At 35.8% G+C, this 20,501-nt stretch overlaps 1 protein-coding gene across 6 annotated transcripts in view; it reads left to right on the top strand.

Annotated features, from left to right (window-relative positions):
- Window positions 1-17,727, top strand: part of jus (julius seizure) — a 201,715-nt gene extending 183,988 nt beyond the window's left edge. For 2 of the 6 annotated variants that reach the window (XM_053795974.2, XM_053795977.2), the window contains exon 7: window positions 14,948-17,727. In XM_053795974.2, coding sequence (XP_053651949.1) covers window positions 14,948-15,111 — 164 coding nt within the window. In that variant the 3' untranslated portion in view covers window positions 15,112-17,727. Of the gene's footprint in view, window positions 1-11,336; window positions 11,525-14,947 lie in introns of all 6 variants that reach the window. The other 4 variants (XM_053795978.2, XM_053795976.2, XM_053795973.2 and 1 more) reach the window with 3 other exon arrangements.
- Window positions 17,728-20,501: the final 2,774 nt, after the last annotated feature.

Genomic DNA, 20,501 nt, shown 5'->3' with positions numbered 1-20,501 from the left:
TAACGTAATTTATTTTTGTATTATGATAACCTCGTCCAACAGTTTTCTTTTTCACACATAACTGATAGTTTAATTTTTTTTAAATCACATTTGCAGCGTGGATAGGTAAATGAAATTTTCGTTATATATATATATATATATATATATATATATATATATATATATATATATATATATTTATATATATATATATATATATATATATATATATATATATATATATATATATATATATATATATATATATATATATATATATATATATATATATATATATATATATATATATATATATATATATATATATATATATATATATATATATATATATATATATATATGTATATATATATATATATATATATATATATATATATATATATATATATATATATATATATATATATATATATATATTTATATATACCGGTTTAAATGTCAGCGGTAGGTATGTGTGTTCAGGGAGTATAGAGTACAGAGTATAAAAAATCCGAGTACAACCACAAGCACAGACATGAGACTGCCATATTCGTAGAGGATTACCAAGTACAACAACAAGCACAGAGTACAAGCAACTTGATGCACTAACACACACCATATAATTACATCGGTAGAGGATCACAGAGTACAACAAGAAGCACAGAGTACAAAGCACTTAATAGATTACGTTCGTAGAGAATCATAGAGAATCGCAGAGTACAATGGCAAGCACAGAGTACAAATACTTTGATTGATCAACACATACGAGATAACCACGTTCATAGAGGATCACAGAGTACAATAACAAGCACAGAGTACAAGCAACTTTATGAAAAAGCGCACTTGCGTAGAGGGAGTCCCTACACCTCGCTTCCCAGCTCTTGTAAGGCCGTTCGTTGACGCATGTTGGATAGTAGTTCTGCTTCGCTGTGTATCTTCCTCTCAGGATATATCCAGCCCTTAGTTGTGTTCCCAGCTCCGTTCCTACCAGCTTCTAGCTGTGTTCCTAGCTCTTAGCTCCTACCAGCTTCTAGCTGTGTTCCTAGCTCTTAGCTCCTACCAGCTTCTAGCTGTGTTCCCAGCTCTTAGCTCCCACACAGCTTCTAGCTGTGTTCCCAGCTCTTAGCTCCCACACAGCTTCTAGCTGTGTTCCCAGCTCTTAGCTCCCACACAGCTTCTAGCTGTGTTCCCAGCTCTTAGCTCCCACACAGCTTCTAGCTGTGTTCCCAGCTCTCAGCTGTGACACAGCTCCTAGCAGTCTAGCTCTCAGCTGCTACATAGCTCTCAGCTGTATACTAGCCTCTCAGCTCAAGTAGATGAAACTCGTAGAATTAGCTAACTTAGGGCAACATTATTTTCCAGTATTTTTAAAGGTAAACAATACGATCTTAGTTTAAGATAAACAAACATGTAACATCGAGCTGTAAATTATTTACATAGTAAATGATATTTAGCTGTGTCTTTTGCACATAATTTGTATTGTGGAATTCTGCATTATTATTATTAATTTACAGATAAGGGAATAAAATATTGTCTCCCAAATTTTAAATTATATATATTTTTCAACTTGAAATGCTGTTTTTTTTTTTAAATCACGAAAATGTTAATAACATTATGTAATTAGTTTTTAAGTCTCTAACATCCTCAATAAAAAATTATGGTGTTTGAAAAATAATAACTAAAAAATAAAAAATAATCATAACATTAAATAAAATATAAAATGTTTTAATCGATATGCAAAATTCATCTTAATACAATAATATATATACATATATATATATATATATATATATATATATATATATATATATATATATATATATATATATATATACATATATATATATATATATATACGTAGACAATTATAGTGTGTCACCTGCATATTGATCTAGTGGAAGTTAAATGTTAATCTGAAGCAAGCTAGATATTGATCTAAGAACAACTAGCCAGTGATCAAGGGTTAGGTAGCTGTTATTTTAGGTCTAGTGCCTGCTAGCTTATTATCTTTGATCAGTTTGCTATCACTGTCAACTTGTTGCTATAAATAATAGGCCTTGTTAAAAGTCAGAGACCTTGTAATAAATCATAGGCCTTGTTATAAATCATAGGCCTTGTTATAAATCATAGGCCTTGTAATAAATCATAGGCCTTGTTATAAATCATAGGAATTGTTGTAACTTCTTGTAAGTCAAGGTCTGACACTTACTTTCAGTCAGGCATTGCTATTAGTCAAAAACTGGCTCATATACTGGTTGTCAGACAGCTCTTGTCGTCACAAATAGGTTCAGATCCCTTGAAGTTTACCGTCAGTAGCTATTAACAGGTATGTGGATGCTCTTTGCATTCTGGCAAGGTTAAAATGTGAAATTTTAAGAGCTTAATTATTGTTTTACTCTGCGGCTCGAAGTATCACATTAAACACTCCAGGAATTGTGTTGTAAAAGCACACACACACACACACACACACACACCCACACACACACACCCACACACACACACATCCACACACACACACACACACACACACACACACACACACACACACACACACACACACACACACACACACACACACACACACACACACACACATCCACACACACACACACACACACACACACACACACACACACACACACACACACACACACACACACACGCACACATACACACACTAGACAAGAGCCAACACTTTAAACAGTTTCATTATTATTATATCAGAATAATTGCACTGATAGGCATTGATTTTTTGGGTCATTTACACTGAGAAGTGCTCATCTTTCACTGTATATATAGTGAGAATTTACTTTAATCCATATTTTCAGAAATAAAAGTATTCTTGACTGGTAGTGTAAGTTGACAGGCTTTAAAAATTAACTTAGAAATTACACAAGAAAGATAAAAGCATTAAAAACATTTTGGCTGAAAAAATATCAGCAGTGATGTGAGAAGAAAAACAAATTATAAAGGAACAGCGTGACCAGTGGGGTGCCACAAGGATCGTGGCTGGTTCCCTTGTTTCTAATATATAAAAATGATTTATAACTAGCAATGACAATGCTAAAAATATAACTGTAAAACAATTTCGAAACTACAATAGTTGGATACACAGAGATGGGTGAGGAATTCTTTACAGTATTATATATGTATATATATATATATATATATATATATATATATATATATATATATATATATATATATATATATATATATATATATATATATATATATATATATATATATATATATATGCAAAACAACCACTCTGAAAGAATAGAGAAATTCCAAGCGCTTTCGTGACTACTCACGTTATCAAGGAACTATGAAAGTAAAGCATCCAAGGAAGCTATATAAGGGGTCTGGTCGGCACCTCACTATCAGATCCCACAACGGTTTAAACACGTGACGCGCGGCGAGCCAACTTGGAAAGGTCCTTGGCACAACTCTCCCCACAAACTATTCTACCCAAGAAATAAGAAATTTTAAAGATTATTTGTCCAGTGTATTATTAAATTCTTCCCAAATTCTATTAATTATAAATGGATCTAATTTATATAAACCAAAGGAAATATTCATATTATTGTCAAAACTGCTTTTTATGAAACAAGATTCAATTATATTCCTGTCGACCATGGACTTGCTTGATACTACTTTCTCAACTTTTTGAAAATCAATTGGATGGTTAAAATCTCTTACATGAATAAATAGAGCATTGGAATCTTGTCCAGTTCTAATGCTATATTTATGTTGTTTTAATCTTAGTTCGAGATTTTTACCAGTTTGACCGTAATAAACTTTATCGCAAATTTTACAAGGAATCTTATAGACACATCCATCAGCATTTTGGGGGGAATTCTTTATCAAAAGTTTTTTTACTGTATCGAGATTTTTGAATACAACTTTAATATTAAAAGTCTTAAGAAGAGAAGGCATATCAACCAAGTTTTCATGGTAAGGGAGAACCAACATATTTTTATTTGAATAAGGCTGGTTGTCCCTTTTTGGATTGTAAAAAGTATTTCTGTGTCTATAAGATTCCTTGTAAAATTTGCGATAAAGTTTATTACGGTCAAACTGGTAAAAATCTCGAACTAAGATTAAAACAACATAAATATAGCATTAGAACTGGACAAGATTCCAATGCTCTATTTATTCATGTAAGAGATTTTAACCATCCAATTGATTTTCAAAAAGTTGAGAAAGTAGTATCAAGCAAGTCCATGGTCGACAGGAATATAATTGAATCTTGTTTCATAAAAAGCAGTTTTGACAATAATATGAATATTTCCTTTGGTTTATATAAATTAGATCCATTTATAATTAATAGAATTTGGGAAGAATTTAATAATACACTGGACAAATAATCTTTAAAATTTCTTATTTCTTGGGTAGAATAGTTTGTGGGGTGAGTTGTGCCAAGGACCTTTCCAAGTTGGCTCGCCGCGCGTCACGTGTTTAAACCGTTGTGGGATCTGATAGTGAGGTGCCGACCAGACCCCTTATATAGCTTCCTTGGATGCTTTACTTTCATAGTTCCTTGATAATGTGAGTAGTCACGAAAGCGCTTGGAATTTCTCTATTCTTTCAGAGTGGTTGTTTTGCATATTCTGAAATCACCTGTTTACTGTGATCTTATTGCATATATATATATATATATATATATATATATATATATATATATATATATATATATATATATATATATATATATATATATATATATATATATATATATATATATATATTTATCAGTTATGAAGTTCATTAAACCCCTCAGATGCCGGCCTTGATCCCCAAAAGCAGCAGGCATTCCTTCTCTGGATCACCAAAGTGAGACTTTGGAAGAAAAGCGTGTTTTCAATGAGCCTGGAACCCAGCTCTTTGAGTGAGAACCAAGGCATGATATTCTCGAAGGCTGAAGGTTTTTGATCCTATAAGGAGCTGTGCTGGTGGGCGAAATCTCTATTGAGGTGAGCTTGTGATCTTCTTCCCCATGTTCAGCTGCATCGCCCTGCTGACCAGCTCTAAATTAGATGAAGTAGCCGGCCAGGGTAGCGGAACATTAATAGTCCCACACCAGCAGTCTACCGTGATGTGTATAATGTGATGACATCAGGGCGGCTAGGAGGCTTTTCTGGGCTACAGGGTACTGAAGATCGAGGATGTCCCTCAATTAAGCACAGAGCTGTAGCGAGACTTCTCTTTTGATCTCGTGTCTAACATACTGTTCTTTGGGATTCACACAGTTTAGATCATGCAGACTATATCGGTCAGCTACTACTTAGAAGCAAATACTCTTGCACTAGGTGTGAATAGGGGCAGCGAGGCAGAGAACCACTGTTATGCAAAGAGTCGGTGGTTCAGTATGTGTGTCAGGTGGAAAAAAAAAAGACAGATTTAGTATAGTGTGACCCTTTAATGACTACGTTTCACCCACACAGTGGGAGAAAACTAGTCCACAAAGGAAAGCATCTTGTAGCATTCGTGCCTATTTTCCCATCGTATTGGTATTTTATATCATTTATCTCCATGCGTGCCAGCTGCAGCGATGGAAACTGTTAGGAGAAAATCACTTGAGTGATTTGCACTCACATCTACAAGGCCAGTTCCCTCCCTCTAACATAGACACAGAAGTCTTTTCCACGCAAGAGCTGACCCAGATGCACTTCGTTTTAGACAAGTTTTCGGTTGGAATCATTATGATGAAAGGGTATTCTCACACACTGGTGTCATTGGTGTAGCTGGGGTCATCCATCCTCTCCACATATGAACGTATTCTAGTAAAATTTCCCTCACCAGTTCGTTGTATCCATTGGAGTAGCATAAGGAGGCTCGCCAGATAACACGAGAGGCTTCACGTATGACCAACCAGGGAATGTTAAGGGTGTCATGTGCGTGAGTTATTTCATATATATATATATATATATATATATATATATATATATATATATATATATATATATATATATATATATATATATATATATATATATTGTATATATATATATATACAATATATATATATTTTTTTTTTTTTTTATTATCACACCGGCCGATTCCCACCAAGGCAGGGTGGCCCGAAAAAGAAAAACTTTCACCATCATTCACTCCATCACTGTCTTGCCAGAAGGGTGCTTTACACTACAGTTTTTAAACTGCAACATTAACACCCCTCCTTCAGAGTGCAGGCACTGTACTTCCCATCTCCAGGACTCAAGTCCGGCCTGCCGGTTTCCCTGAATCCCTTCATAAATGTTACTTTGCTCACACTCCAACAGCACGTCAAGTATTAAAAACCATTTGTCTCCATTCACTCCTATCAAACACGCTCACGCATGCCTGCTGGAAGTCCAAGCCCCTCGCACACAAAACCTCCTTTACCCCCTCCCTCCAACCCTTCCTAGGCCGACCCCTACCCCGCCTTCCTTCCACTACAGACTGATACACTCTTGAAGTCATTCTGTTTCGCTCCATTCTCTCTACATGTCCGAACCACCTCAACAACCCTTCCTCAGCCCTCTGGACAACAGTTTTGGTAATCCCGCACCTCCTCCTAACTTCCAAACTACGAATTCTCTGCATTATATTCACACCACACATTGCCCTCAGACATGACATCTCCACTGCCTCCAGCCTTCTCCTCGCTGCAACATTCATCACCCACGCTTCACACCCATATAAGAGCGTTGGTAAAACTATACTCTCATACATTCCCCTCTTTGCCTCCAAGGACAAAGTTCTTTGTCTCCACAGACTCCTAAGTGCACCACTCACTCTTTTTCCCTCATCAATTCTATGATTCACCTCATCTTTCATAGACCCATCCGCTGACACGTCCACTCCCAAATATCTGAATACGTTCACCTCCTCCATACTCTCTCCCTCCAATCTGATATTCAATCTTTCATCACCTAATCTTTTTGTTATCCTCATAACCTTACTCTTTCCTGTATTCACCTTTAATTTTCTTCTTTTGCACACCCTACCAAATTCATCCACCAATCTCTGCAACTTCTCTTCAGAATCTCCCAAGAGCACAGTGTCATCGGCAAAGAGCAGCTGTGACAACTCCCACTTTGTGTGTGATTCTTTATCTTTTAACTCCACGCCTCTTGCCAAGACCCTCGCATTTACTTCTCTTACAACCCCATCTATAAATATATTAAACAACCACGGTGACATCACACATCCTTGTCTAAGGCCTACTTTTACTGGGAAAAAATTTCCCTCTTTCCTACATACTCTAACTTGAGCCTCACTATCCTCGTAAAAACTCTTCACTGCTTTCAGTAACCTACCTCCTACACCATACACTTGCAACATCTGCCACATTGCCCCCCTATCCACCCTGTCATACGCCTTTTCCAAATCCATAAATGCCACAAAGACCTCTTTAGCCTTATCTAAATACTGTTCACTTATATGTTTCACTGTAAACACCTGGTCCACACACCCCCTACCTTTCCTAAAGCCTCCTTGTTCATCTGCTATCCTATTCTCCGTCTTACTCTTAATTCTTTCAATTATAACTCTACCATACACTTTACCAGGTACACTCAACAGACTTATCCCCCTATAATTTTTGCACTCTCTTTTATCCCCTTTGCCTTTATACAAAGGAACTATGCATGCTCTCTGCCAATCCCTAGGTACCTTACCCTCTTCCATACATTTATTAAATAATTGCACCAACCACTCCAAAACTATATCCCCACCTGCTTTTAACATTTCTATCTTTATCCCATCAATCCCGGCTGCCTTACCCCCTTTCATTTTACCTACTGCCTCACGAACTTCCCCCACACTCACAACTGGCTCTTCCTCACTCCTACAAGATGTTATTCCTCCTTGCCCTATACACGAAATCACAGCTTCCCTATCTTCATCAACATTTAACAATTCCTCAAAATATTCCTTCCATCTTCCCAATACCTCTACCTCTCCATTTAATAACTCTCCTCTCCTATTTTTAACTGACAAATCCATTTGTTCTCTAGGCTTTCTTAACTTGTTAATCTCACTCCAAAACTTTTTCTTATTTTCAACAAAATTTGTTGATAACATCTCACCCACTCTCTCATTTGCTCTCTTTTTACATTGCTTCACCACTCTCTTAACTTCTCTCTTTTTCTCCATATACTCTTCCCTCCTTGCATCACTTCTACTTTGTAAAAACTTCTCATATGCTAACTTTTTCTCCCTTACTACTCTCTTTACATCATCATTCCACCAATCGCTCCTCTTCCCTCCTGCACCCACTTTCCTGTAACCACAAACTTCTGCTGAACACTCTAACACTACATTTTTAAACCTACCCCATACCTCTTCGACCCCATTGCCTATGCTCTCATTAGCCCATCTATCCTCCAATAGCTGTTTATATCTTACCCTAACTGCCTCCTCTTTTAGTTTATAAACCTTCACCTCTCTCTTCCCTGATGCTTCTATTCTCCTTGTATCCCATCTACCTTTTACTCTCAGTGTAGCTACAACTAGAAAGTGATCTGATATATCTGTGGCCCCTCTATAAACATGTACATCCTGAAGTCTACTCAACAGTCTTTTATCTACCAATACATAATCCAACAAACTACTGTCATTTCGCCCTACATCATATCGTGTATACTTATTTATCCTCTTTTTCTTAAAATATGTATTACCTATAACTAAACCCCTTTCTATACAAAGTTCAATCAAAGGGCTCCCATTATCATTTACACCTGGCACCCCAAACTTACCTACCACACCCTCTCTAAAAGTTTCTCCTACTTTAGCATTCAAGTCCCCTACCACAATTACTCTCTCACTTGGTTCAAAGGCTCCTATACATTCACTTAACATCTCCCAAAATCTCTCTCTCTCCTCTGCATTCCTCTCTTCTCCAGGTGCATACACGCTTATTATGACCCACTTCTCGCATCCAACCTTTACTTTAATCCACATAATTCTTGAATTTACACATTCATATTCTCTTTTCTCCTTCCATAACTGATCATTTAACATTACTGCTACCCCTTCCTTTGCTCTAACTCTCTCAGATACTCCAGATTTAATCCCATTTATTTCCCCCCACTGAAACTCTCCTACCCCCTTCAGCTTTGTTTCGCTTAGGGCCAGGACATCCAACTTCTTTTCATTCATAACATCAGCAATCATCTGTTTCTTGTCATCCGCACTACATCCACGCACATTTAAGCAACCCAGTTTTATAAAGTTTTTCTTCTTCTCTTTTTTAGTAATTGTATACAGGAGAAGGGGTTACTAGCCCATTGCTCCCGGCATTTTAGTCGCCTCATACGACACGCATGGCTTACGGAGGAAAGATTCTTTTCCACTTCCCCATGGACAATAGAAGAAATAAAAAAGAACAAGAGCTATTTAGAAAAAGGAGAAAAACCTAGATGTATGTATATATATATATGCATGTGCGTGTCTGTGAAGTGTGACCAAAGTGTAAGTAGGAGTAGCAAGATATCCCTGTTATCTTAGCGTGTTTATGAGACAGAAAAAGAAACCAGCAATCCTACCATCATGCAAAACAGTTACAGGTTTTTGTTTCACAGTCATCTGGCAGGACGGTAGTACTTCCCTGGGTGGTTGCTGTCTACCAACCTACTACCTATATATATATATATATATATATATATATATATATATATATATATATATATATATATATATATATATATATATATATATATATATATATATATATATATATAGTTATAGCAGTAGCCGTAGTCAATCATTCATTTATAAAATATTATGTTTATTCATATATATATAACATATTACTAATTGAATATTAAAAATTAAAATATAAAAAACTAAGATGACATAATCTTTATGCAGGTAATCGCCATTCAGCTTTACGGAGAGTATCAGGTATTTATTCTAGAGTACAGTTAGGTACATCACTGCTTGTTATAGGTACGTATTTGTGGCAACACATGCAGATTAAACGCGGAATAACTCATAAAGGATAAATAGTTTGACTTATTTCCTAAGGTTTTCATTATTATCTCGCTTATTTAGGTACATATGTCTTCATTACATTCAACAGCGATGATAAAGATAATACGAAAATAAAACTTAATGGGAAACACAGCAGCTGTTTACGTGCATATTTCATGTAAGAGTTTATTTTATGTCATATATTTCTTACAGTACTAATTCCTGTTAGCTAAACAGAAATTTTATTAGTACCAGAAGTCTTTTTCCAAGCTTTATATTATAGGAATTAACATGGGCAAGAAACCTACTCCAGTCATTTATTTCTGCGTACAAGAAAGATTTTGCTACTTGGCTTAATAGTCCCTCTGAGTTATCTCCACTTTCTCCAGTACATTATTGACTTTGGTTTTTTAAACCTAAACAAAATTTAAAGCAAGATTTTCCTGGATAATGATTGTTAGTAGTTCTGTAGACACGGTTACAGCTGGCTCTCTTTAATTGCCACCATATGTGCTATACTTTCTTTATTGAAATGATAAATGTTAAATAAGCTGTGTAGGGGATATGTAAGCTGACTAATGCTGATTAGCATACTCGTAAACTGATTGAAGCTTAAATTTAAAGGCGTCTTGGAGAGCAGGTTGGCTTTGTCAAGAGAACATGTACCTCGTTATGTACATATCAAGTTTTGTCAAGTACATGACGTAGTACATGTTCTATGTCAAGTACATGACGTAGTACATGTACATTGTTGTGTACATGATGAAGTTCACTGTACAAATGCTTTAAATAACACCCTCCTCCGTTTATGCACTTACCATTAACACAAACACTTCCGCTATGCGTCGTACGATTCTTACGAAAATTATAACCATATTTAAGAGGGATGAGCTCTAGCTCCTGACCCTCTTGAGTTTATTAAGCTACAACTTAAAATTTTTTTTATCCAAGTAATCAAAACTAATAAATTCGAATCAGTAGAGCAAATATTTTCAAAACTAAACATTGTAATAACTCGCAAAAAATAATGTAGATAATTTAAAGAAAAAATTCAGTAAAACTTAATAAGATTAGTTATATATATAAAAAGTACTTAACAAATTTGCTTCACTATATTTATATAAGTAGCTCCTTATAGCTCATTATTGTAATTAAACAATTGCCTTGATTATTTTATGATTGAATTATCTTTCAAATATACATACACATACCTAGTTATCTATATACATATATATATATATATATATATATATATATATATATATATATATATATATATATATATATATATATATATATATATATATATATATATATATATATATATATATTATATATTTATATAGATCACTACTAAAGAAGACTTAGACGCAGAATTATTATGCTTTGCCTCATAGTCTCTTCAGCTGGACAGAGCTCCGACGAGGCAAGCATCCCTCTGGCATGTGATGACCTGACCTCCAAGACTGACCTGACCTCTGAGAGTGACCTGGCTTCCAAGCATGTTGAGGAGATTTCCACTGACTTGGGCGATGAAAGTAATAAGCCCGTCAAACAAGTTGATGTTTGGAACTGACTCTATAAGGTTCGATATTACAATGATTATCAAACTTAAAACACACGTTTGTAAAGGCCAAAACTTATTAGTTGAAGTATTTCGTAGTTGGCAAATAGTAAAGAAACATACTGCAAAACGAGACTTTTATTAGCTAATCGTTTCGATATGCTGCTTTGTCATGTCACCAAAACCCAGCACTAAGAAGAGGAACCTTATACCATGCTTCGGTCCGAACCCTGGACCAGTGTCAAGGCACAAGTCAAGTCTATTATGACAACGTTTCGGTCCTGGACGGACCAAAACGTCGTCATAAGGTTCCTAAGTGCCGGCTATTTGTGATTGCTCTAGCTACGGTGCTGTGATATTACATTCCTGCTTTATCAAGTACTAGATAAAGCCTCGTGGGCGCGAAACGTCTTGCTAATAAACATCTTTAGCTGCCTGTTTCTTTTCACCATTAAAATTTGTTTTGGTCATAGTTGCGCACGTGACAGTAACACAGCACTACTCCAATTGCCTGTTCAAATATTTTTACACACGATTATGTGTTAACCCACTCGTTTATTTCAACTTAAACCTGTTTCTTCTGTATATACGTTTTCTAGACACTGCTTGCAACAAAGAATATATGCGCACCTTTGTCAATGTTGTCAATGGGTTTAGTTTCCCTTATTAGTAACTTTGACAGAGCTGTTGCATTTCTCTACTACAGTAATATGCCCACTGACGCAAATCTTTTATTTATCTTTCCCTTATAAAATAGCACATAGCATTTGCTAAAGCTTTTAGATATGGGAGTTAGAGATTTAGAAAAAAAAAAATTCCTGGTAGACAAAATAAGCTTGTGGAATAAGCTACTGTGAGTAATGTAGAGCTCAGAAATTCTTTCATGTTTTGTTTTTCGTCTATTATAAAATTTAGATGATATATGATAAGCTCTCGGGAACATAGAAGATTCTATATACTATTCAATTTTTGGTTATGGCATGAGAAGCTGTGTAGGTATATGGGGAAAAAGACAATGGCAGTGGGGTATCTCACTGAGACGTTTTGGCTGTCGAAGATACGTCTTCAGTCAAGGCATATGGGGAAATATTAGGACACATTTATTAGCAAACGTTTCGGCCTTGGGACAATCAGTGATTACAAGTTATAAGGGTCCCTGGACTGAAACGTTTGGTAATAAATATATCCCAGTGATTGGTCACGTGACTTTATATATGCACACACACACACACACACACAGGTCATTCTTGGAGGTCAGGTCACTCTTAAAGGTCAGGAATACGTTCATTTTTCTAAATTAAAAAGCTGAATACTGTTGAAATTCTTCTGTAGAAAAAGCTGATGTTTCTCTATAAATAAATCGAAAATCCGGATGTTTTGCCAAAAAATAACTAAAAATGCAACTAAAATGTTCATGACATTTAACTCATCTTTAGAATCGGTGTGACATTTTTCAAACGTAATTATTCATACTCTCGCTATCTAAGGATTTTATTATCATGAGATAGCATATATATATATATATATATATATATATATATATATATATATATATATATATATATATATATATATATATATATATATATATATATATATATATATATATATATATATCAATGCACCACGCAGAAACAATCGGGTATATACAGAAAAAGATCGCAGTCAGCAGGACTCGATACTGCTTCTGGGGACGGTCAAGATTCCCAGGCTTATCCACTCTTATCTTATCCACTCAGCCACGAATGACACATAAGCTGGGCAACCTTCTTTCTCTGTATAAATCCGCTTGTGTCTGCGTGGTGAACTGATATAAAAATCGCTTAAGAGATCAGAACATACAGGAGGAGATTGAAATAGCTTGAATCCATGCTTGAGGCTCACTGACGTGCCCGGACTGGGAAAGAAACATGGCTTGTGAACCAGGTTGTGCAAATTATGTGGCATTCGTGGCTGAGTGGATAAGAGCGCTGCTTGGGAATCTTGACCGTCCCCAGTAGCAGTACCGGGTCCTGCTGACTGCGATCTCTCTCTCTCTCTCTCTCTCTCTCTCTCATATAAATATATATATATATATATATATATATATATATATATATATATATATATATATATATATATATAATTACATTACGAGGAGAAAGAGAGAACTCGTATCCCTCGTATCCCACAATCCCGATAATCCTGCTGTCCATTCTGACTGGATCACCAGCTATCCCTGGGAGAGTGGCGGATAACTGTTGTATGACTGTACCCATATGCACACTCTGACACCTACTGTTATAGCAGAAGGGTAACAGCGTTGGGGGGAATCCTACTGATCACAGGAAAAAGCTCTAGGTTCAACTAACACTGGGACTTGGGGCATCAGCACCAATCCGTCCCAGGTGGATCGGAGATCCTTGAAGCCCGAGTGAAACCTGCAGTAGGCCTCAGGGAGTTAGGCTCCAAACACATCGCCACTACGGAATTCTAGGTTGTCCTCTTCTCTGTGTGGTGTTCCTGAGGGAATAAAGCCTCTGTTATCTTCGTTTAACATCCCGTCTCTGGAGGATACATATAATTTGAGTTAAGATCTTGTTCATATGTATACATAATTATATCAATGAATTAAATCATTACCTTATATATATATATATATATATATATATATATATATATATATATATATATATATATATATATATATATATATATATATATATATATTCTTGCAAAACAACCACTGTGAAAGAGTAGTGAAATTCCAAGCGCATTCGTGACTACTCACATTGTCAGGGTAGAATATTTTGTTAGTGGGATGTCGTGAGGACCTGTCTAGTTGGACCATCGGACCTACTGCAGTGTTCCTCTTTTCTTATGAGTCCGGTATCGTCGCGCGTCAGGTGTTTCTTTGTTGTGGGAGTTGACTGTGAGGTATGGGCTAATCCCTTTAATTGCCTTCCTTTGATGTATTACTTTCATAGTTCCTTGACAATGTGAGTAGTCACGAAAGCGCTTGGAATTTCACTACTCTTTCACAGTGGTTGTTTTGCATATTTTAAAATCACCTGTTTACTGTGATCTTATTGCATATATATATATATATATATATATATATATATATATATATATATATATATATATATATATATATATATATATATATATATATATATATATATATATATATGACACTAGAAGTTCACAGAAAATATGTAGGATCGAAATCCAGATTTGGTCACAAGTTATAAATATGACTATTTTTCTTCACGTTAGGAAATATACTGATTACTCACAGGCTAGCTTGTCTTAGATCTTTAAGGCTGACTAGTAATATGCAGTAGAACTTTTAGGCATCAATTAGAATTGTGGTTTAGTATTTTTTATCTAAATATGAGTTAGTATAGGCCTAACAGTAGGTGACCGAGGGGTATGTCTTAGGCCTGACTGAGTCAATAACAGTCGATGTTACAGGAGGAAGACGTGGCAGTGCGATGTCTGCTGTGAGTGGAACCGGTTCTGCAGCAGCCGTGCCAGGAGCCCAGACCGCTCCCAAGACCCCAAGCCCCATCAAGGACCCAAAGACCAAGACAGAGACCACTGTGGCTATCGAGACCGTCGACTAGATGGCATTAGTAGGTGTCTAGCCTGGGAGACGCTCCGAGACAGCTTCAAACATCAACCGCACGGCCATCTTCCTGGGCGGTATCGTCTTTTGAAGAGTCTATCAAAGGCTCACTCCAGGCCCTCGTCTCCTAGGGCTTGACCTGCAACAGCACTAAAGGGATACAACGATGGTGTCATCATCGAGGGAGGTGCGATCAGGGACCTTCCCTCCTCTTACATTCCCTGTCAAACTTAGATTTAATTATTTCCATAAAAAATTGGATTAAGCTCAAATGTATTATCTCGTGTGTGAGGGACCACAAAATTATCTGTATTCTTCTGTCTTTTTCGTTATTCCCTTATAATTAACTGCCACCAATAGATTCTCTAGATATTCATTGCAGATAAAAATGTTCATATACTATTCAGCTTCTTTATATATATATATATATATATATATATATATATATATATATATATATATATATATATATATATATATATATATATATATATATATATATATATATATATATTAATAGTTGATGCAAATCTTAGAGGAGTGGATGGTGGATTTCGTTCATCTCTTGGTACTTGGTTGTATGTACCAAAGTACTCAGAACTTGAAGCAAGATTTGATATCTCCTTCATATTTGACCTAGGGTCACTCTAGGTCAAACTAGAATTGTATAAGTTAACTATCATCATTGCAAACACGTCAGTAACCGATTCTTACAGCAAACGCCTTTTTTGTCATTTCACTTTTTTAAAAAATAGCGTTTCGAACTGCCTTTTGTTTTGTAAGTAACATGCCGTGAAGCCTCGGTTTGACGGATTTATAGAGATTTTGATTCATGGTGTTGTTCGTAAACTTTAAATTCGTTCAAACTTCTTTTCTCTGCATAATAGACCACCGAGTGAGGCTCCGAGCCTCACCAAGTGAGGCTCGAACTTCCATCACTCTGTTTAATCCTGAACCACTAGACATGCCGGACCTTCTATAAATTACCCGGTTTCTTTTTGGAACGGTTCCCGCTATACTCATCCCTCACAATATCACACTCAGCTATCTCCATCTTCTATGCAGACCTTGTGACTTTTTTCCGGAGACTATAAATGATTTAGATGTAGATTAATGTTTCTATAGTACGGATCTGCTCGGAATTTCAGACTGATAGGAAGCGTAGAAGTCCAGCCAGTAGCATCGTAGGAAGAAAGGGTTCATGAGGATTTCAATGTTTTTTTGTGATCTCGCATTTGTTAATTTATTTACTATGAAACTCTATTTCTACGGTGGTGTAAAGTATCGGAAAACACAAAATACTTTTAGAACGACACAGAGTTTCATATTAGATTTATTATTACTAAATACATACATAGATTTCAACCTTAAACTGGTAGTTTAATTCTTCAGAGGCATTTCTATTCCTAGAGTGTATAACCAGTAGTTGTCCAGTTTGGTATAAGTATCTGAAGTTTCTACATATATATACAAATTTATATAAAATATACGTTATTACTGTATTTCTTATATATATATATATATATATATCTATATATATATATATATATATATATATATATATATATATATATATATATATATAATATATATTATAGAAGTTTTACGTGGTCTTCTCTCGAAGATTGCAATTAGCAAAATCGCAGACAAAAAGATGGCCCAGTTTGGCCTGATATTTGGTTTCTTAGAATTAGTTTTGGTTTCATTATATTTAATACGATAAGTCAGGATATGAGCTTTCATGATGTGTCATCATCTAAAAAATTTGTTTAGTCTCTCGATTTTGAGGAATATAGACCTCTGTCCACGTCTTAGGCCAGGAGGATAATAAATCCGACTTCCTTTTCAAATTTCTTGATCATCTCAAGGAACAGCTGTTACAATACCTTGATCATCTCAAGGTGAAGCTATTACAGTATCTTGATCATCTCAAGGTGAAGCTGTTATGGCTATTCATTGGAGCTAAACAATAATGTAATATAACCCACCTCTATATTACCCTGTTCACTACTTTTTCCTGCATACTTGTGAACAGAAGCTGAGTAATCTTACAATGGTCTTTCACTAATCATCTTTTTTATTGTCGTGTTAACTTTTCTCTGTAAGAAACACATTAGAGTCAAACGTCTGGGATTCTCGATACCTGGAGAAGTAGAAGAAGGAGAAGTTGGCTTTTACAAGAGCCAAGAGCCTGTGGTCATTATTTCGTTCTAGCCTGAGCATTACTGAGAATTTCCTTTGCTATTTTCTTGGGTATACAGGCTGGAAATAAAGACACTGCTAACCTGAAACCTTGCGCTATGAGGATTCTCTGCTACCAGTGTCCTAATTTCTACTTGTCGGCTTATTGTTTACCTTGGGTAAACAGGCGACCGAATGCCTTCATACAATATCCTCAAATTTCGCGACAAAGGTACAACTATTCTTTTCTCAGACGTGTTGCTCTTGTAAGCTGCCTTCTTACACAGACTTGAAAGTGTATTCTCGTGTAGACCCGTAGTCCCGAAAAGCTGTAGTGAGCAGTTAGGTGGTGCGTAGCTCAAACATGTAGTGGACAGGTTTTATTATATAAAACAAAAAAATACTGTATAGCGACTCACCCCGCACTTTCTCCCCCCCCCCCATGAAGATTCAATTTCTCAAAAAAAAAAAAAAAAAAAAAAAAATCCAAACTACACATTATATCCTAGAGTATAAGTTGCACAGCTGATAGAGGTAGATCTTAGATATATTCTCTCTTTGTTTACATCTTCGCCATTTCCTAAATAGATTCAGTAAAATATATACATATAAATATATATTATACAACGCTTCATGTGCTCTTCAAAATTATGTGGTTTAGGTAACCATTCACTTTCAAGATATTTGAATAGAATAAACTTATGTGATTTTATCTCGGAATATAAACTAAAAATGCAACAGTGTACCTTATTCTCGTGTGTCGCATCTGGGGAATTTTACAATATTAATACACTCACGGGGAGGCGCTTAACCCGTAGGGGTTATACAGCACTTGGGGAAATAAGAGATAATCATGTTTGACCCGAGGAAAGGGAGTGTAGCTCCAATTCCTTGGATTAATAGCTCTTCACCGGCATCAAGACGTCCCCTTAAACGGGGAATTTCATAGGCATAGATTGCACAAATGCCGAGAATTCCACGCGAGTTTCCCCTCCAACTGAACCATTTCTCAAAGAAAACAGAGAGGGGGCAGCGGTGGGACGGGCAACTATAATAAAACACAAATACTATTAATTTTTCCTGCTATGTTGGATGTTACGGTGAAACCTTCTCCTTCTCTCGGAGGATAATGTTGCTAAAATGTTGTCGTTGCCTCTAGGGCGTGTGCTGGACTTTGTCCTTTCAGGTAGAGTGATTAAAATCATACTGACATATGATGAGAATTTGTAAAGTGTGATCAGAGTTTGGCCTTGTAGTGCCATGTCCATTTAAAATTATGCTTTAATTTATATATATATATATATATATATATATATATATATATATATATATATATATATATATATATATATATATATATATATATATATATATATATATATATATATATATATATATATATATATATATATATATATATATATATATATATATATTTGTGTGTAATGTATTCATTAACTCTATTGTTGATAAAAAGTGTATCACAATTCGGCTCTCCACGGGTGCTGTGCCCTGATCGTCATTCATAGAACCGGGGAAGTTATATGAATGCGATTAAGGAGAAATTATGTATGTAGTTATGTGTTTTACCTGTGTACTCTGTTCGACTCATAATTTTTATTTCTAAATTATTCAGAATTATTCTGTCTGAAAAATATTATAAGCTTGTGTGGAGTTATTTTGATTATGCTCTAAATTAGACGTGAGAGCCAGAGGTTGCTAGTGAGAGGCGGCTAATGAGTGGGACTCGAGGGAGCAGGACCTAGTTGAAGCCTCCTGGGCTAGTCAGTTGGCTGCGTCGCCGCGCCCTTCAGTATCTGCGGTGCCGCAGCCTTAAGCTAGGTCCTCCTCCTTCGATGGTCAAGTTTTTTTATTTGTCGAAGGAGCACACGCTACTGGGGGAAGAGGTTGCGTCTGCTTGCTTCGAGGTGATACAGCGCCGTAACTTAAGTCACAACCAGCGGTTCCACATGGCCAAGTGCTGGCTCTCACTCTGGCCATTTATAACGGCAAATAAAGGCAGCTCACACTGAGGGAGTTGATTTCTGGAAAGAGACAAGAAACGAGACTGTATTAAGAATCAGAATTTATTCAGTAAGCTTGAAAGAGCAAATTGCTCCGTCATCACTATTTTTGAACGCTTGCCAGAGCTTAATTGGTCAGTCACTCTACAGAAAACGGCTTCAGTCCCACAACTGACCCAGTTTTGATGTTTGGTGTCTTTTGGTTACTGTTCGTGGGATTTCTTCTCTTACATGTACAAAAGATTAACTAATAGTTCACCTTGTTACTGAGAGTACAGTGCTGTAACTTGCAGTGGTGTTGCTCCAAGCATTCTGAGTCTCATCACGCAACGAGTGATATTCCCATTTTTCTATCTATTCTACGGTCCTGGGTGAAGATTACTTTACCAGACCGACACTGGAAGCTTGAGCCTTGTATTGAACATTTGCAGTCAATAAAATTACCACTAAAATATTACAGTTTGTTTGTCTTTTTACCTATGCAGGATATATACACCGAAAGATGTATTTCTCTTAACGTGTACATGCTAAGGTTAAGAATTAAGTGTATTTAGGTACAGATACACATGAATATAATTACACAAATTATCATACATAGTAACATATGCAAAACAACCACTGTGAAAGAATAGAGAAATTCCAAGCGCTTTCGTGACTACTTACATTATCAAGGAACAATGAAAGTAAAGCATCAAAGGAAGGTATATAAAGGGGTGGCCCACACCTCACTGTCAGATCCCACAACAAAGAAACACCTGACGCGCAACTCATAAGAAAGGGAACACTGCAGTAGGCCCGCCGGCCCAACTAGACAGGTCCTTCACACAACCCACCAACAAACTATTCTACCCAAGAAATAAGAATTTTAAAAATTATTTGTCCAAATTCAACAGTAAAGTTTATAGAATGATCTAAGCTATTGAATTTGAAGAAAATAACTAATTGCCTTTTGTAGATGTTTTAATTATTAAGGGTAATAATGAATTCAAATTTAAAATTTACAGAAAACCTACAAATAACTGTTCATATGTCCACTATTATTCTTCGCATCAAGATAGAGTTAAACTGTCTGTTTTCTCATCAATGTTTTTGAGAGCTTTACGAATATGTAGTCCAGAATTCATAGATGAAGAAATATCCAAAATTTATGAAATAGGTAATGATTTGAAATACCCAAGAAATG

Source organism: Cherax quadricarinatus, chromosome 77, assembly GCF_038502225.1.
Source record: "Cherax quadricarinatus isolate ZL_2023a chromosome 77, ASM3850222v1, whole genome shotgun sequence".
NCBI lineage: Eukaryota > Metazoa > Arthropoda > Malacostraca > Decapoda > Parastacidae > Cherax > Cherax quadricarinatus.
The sequence above is the reverse complement of the archived record's forward strand: the minus strand, read 5'-3'. Positions and strand labels throughout refer to the sequence as shown.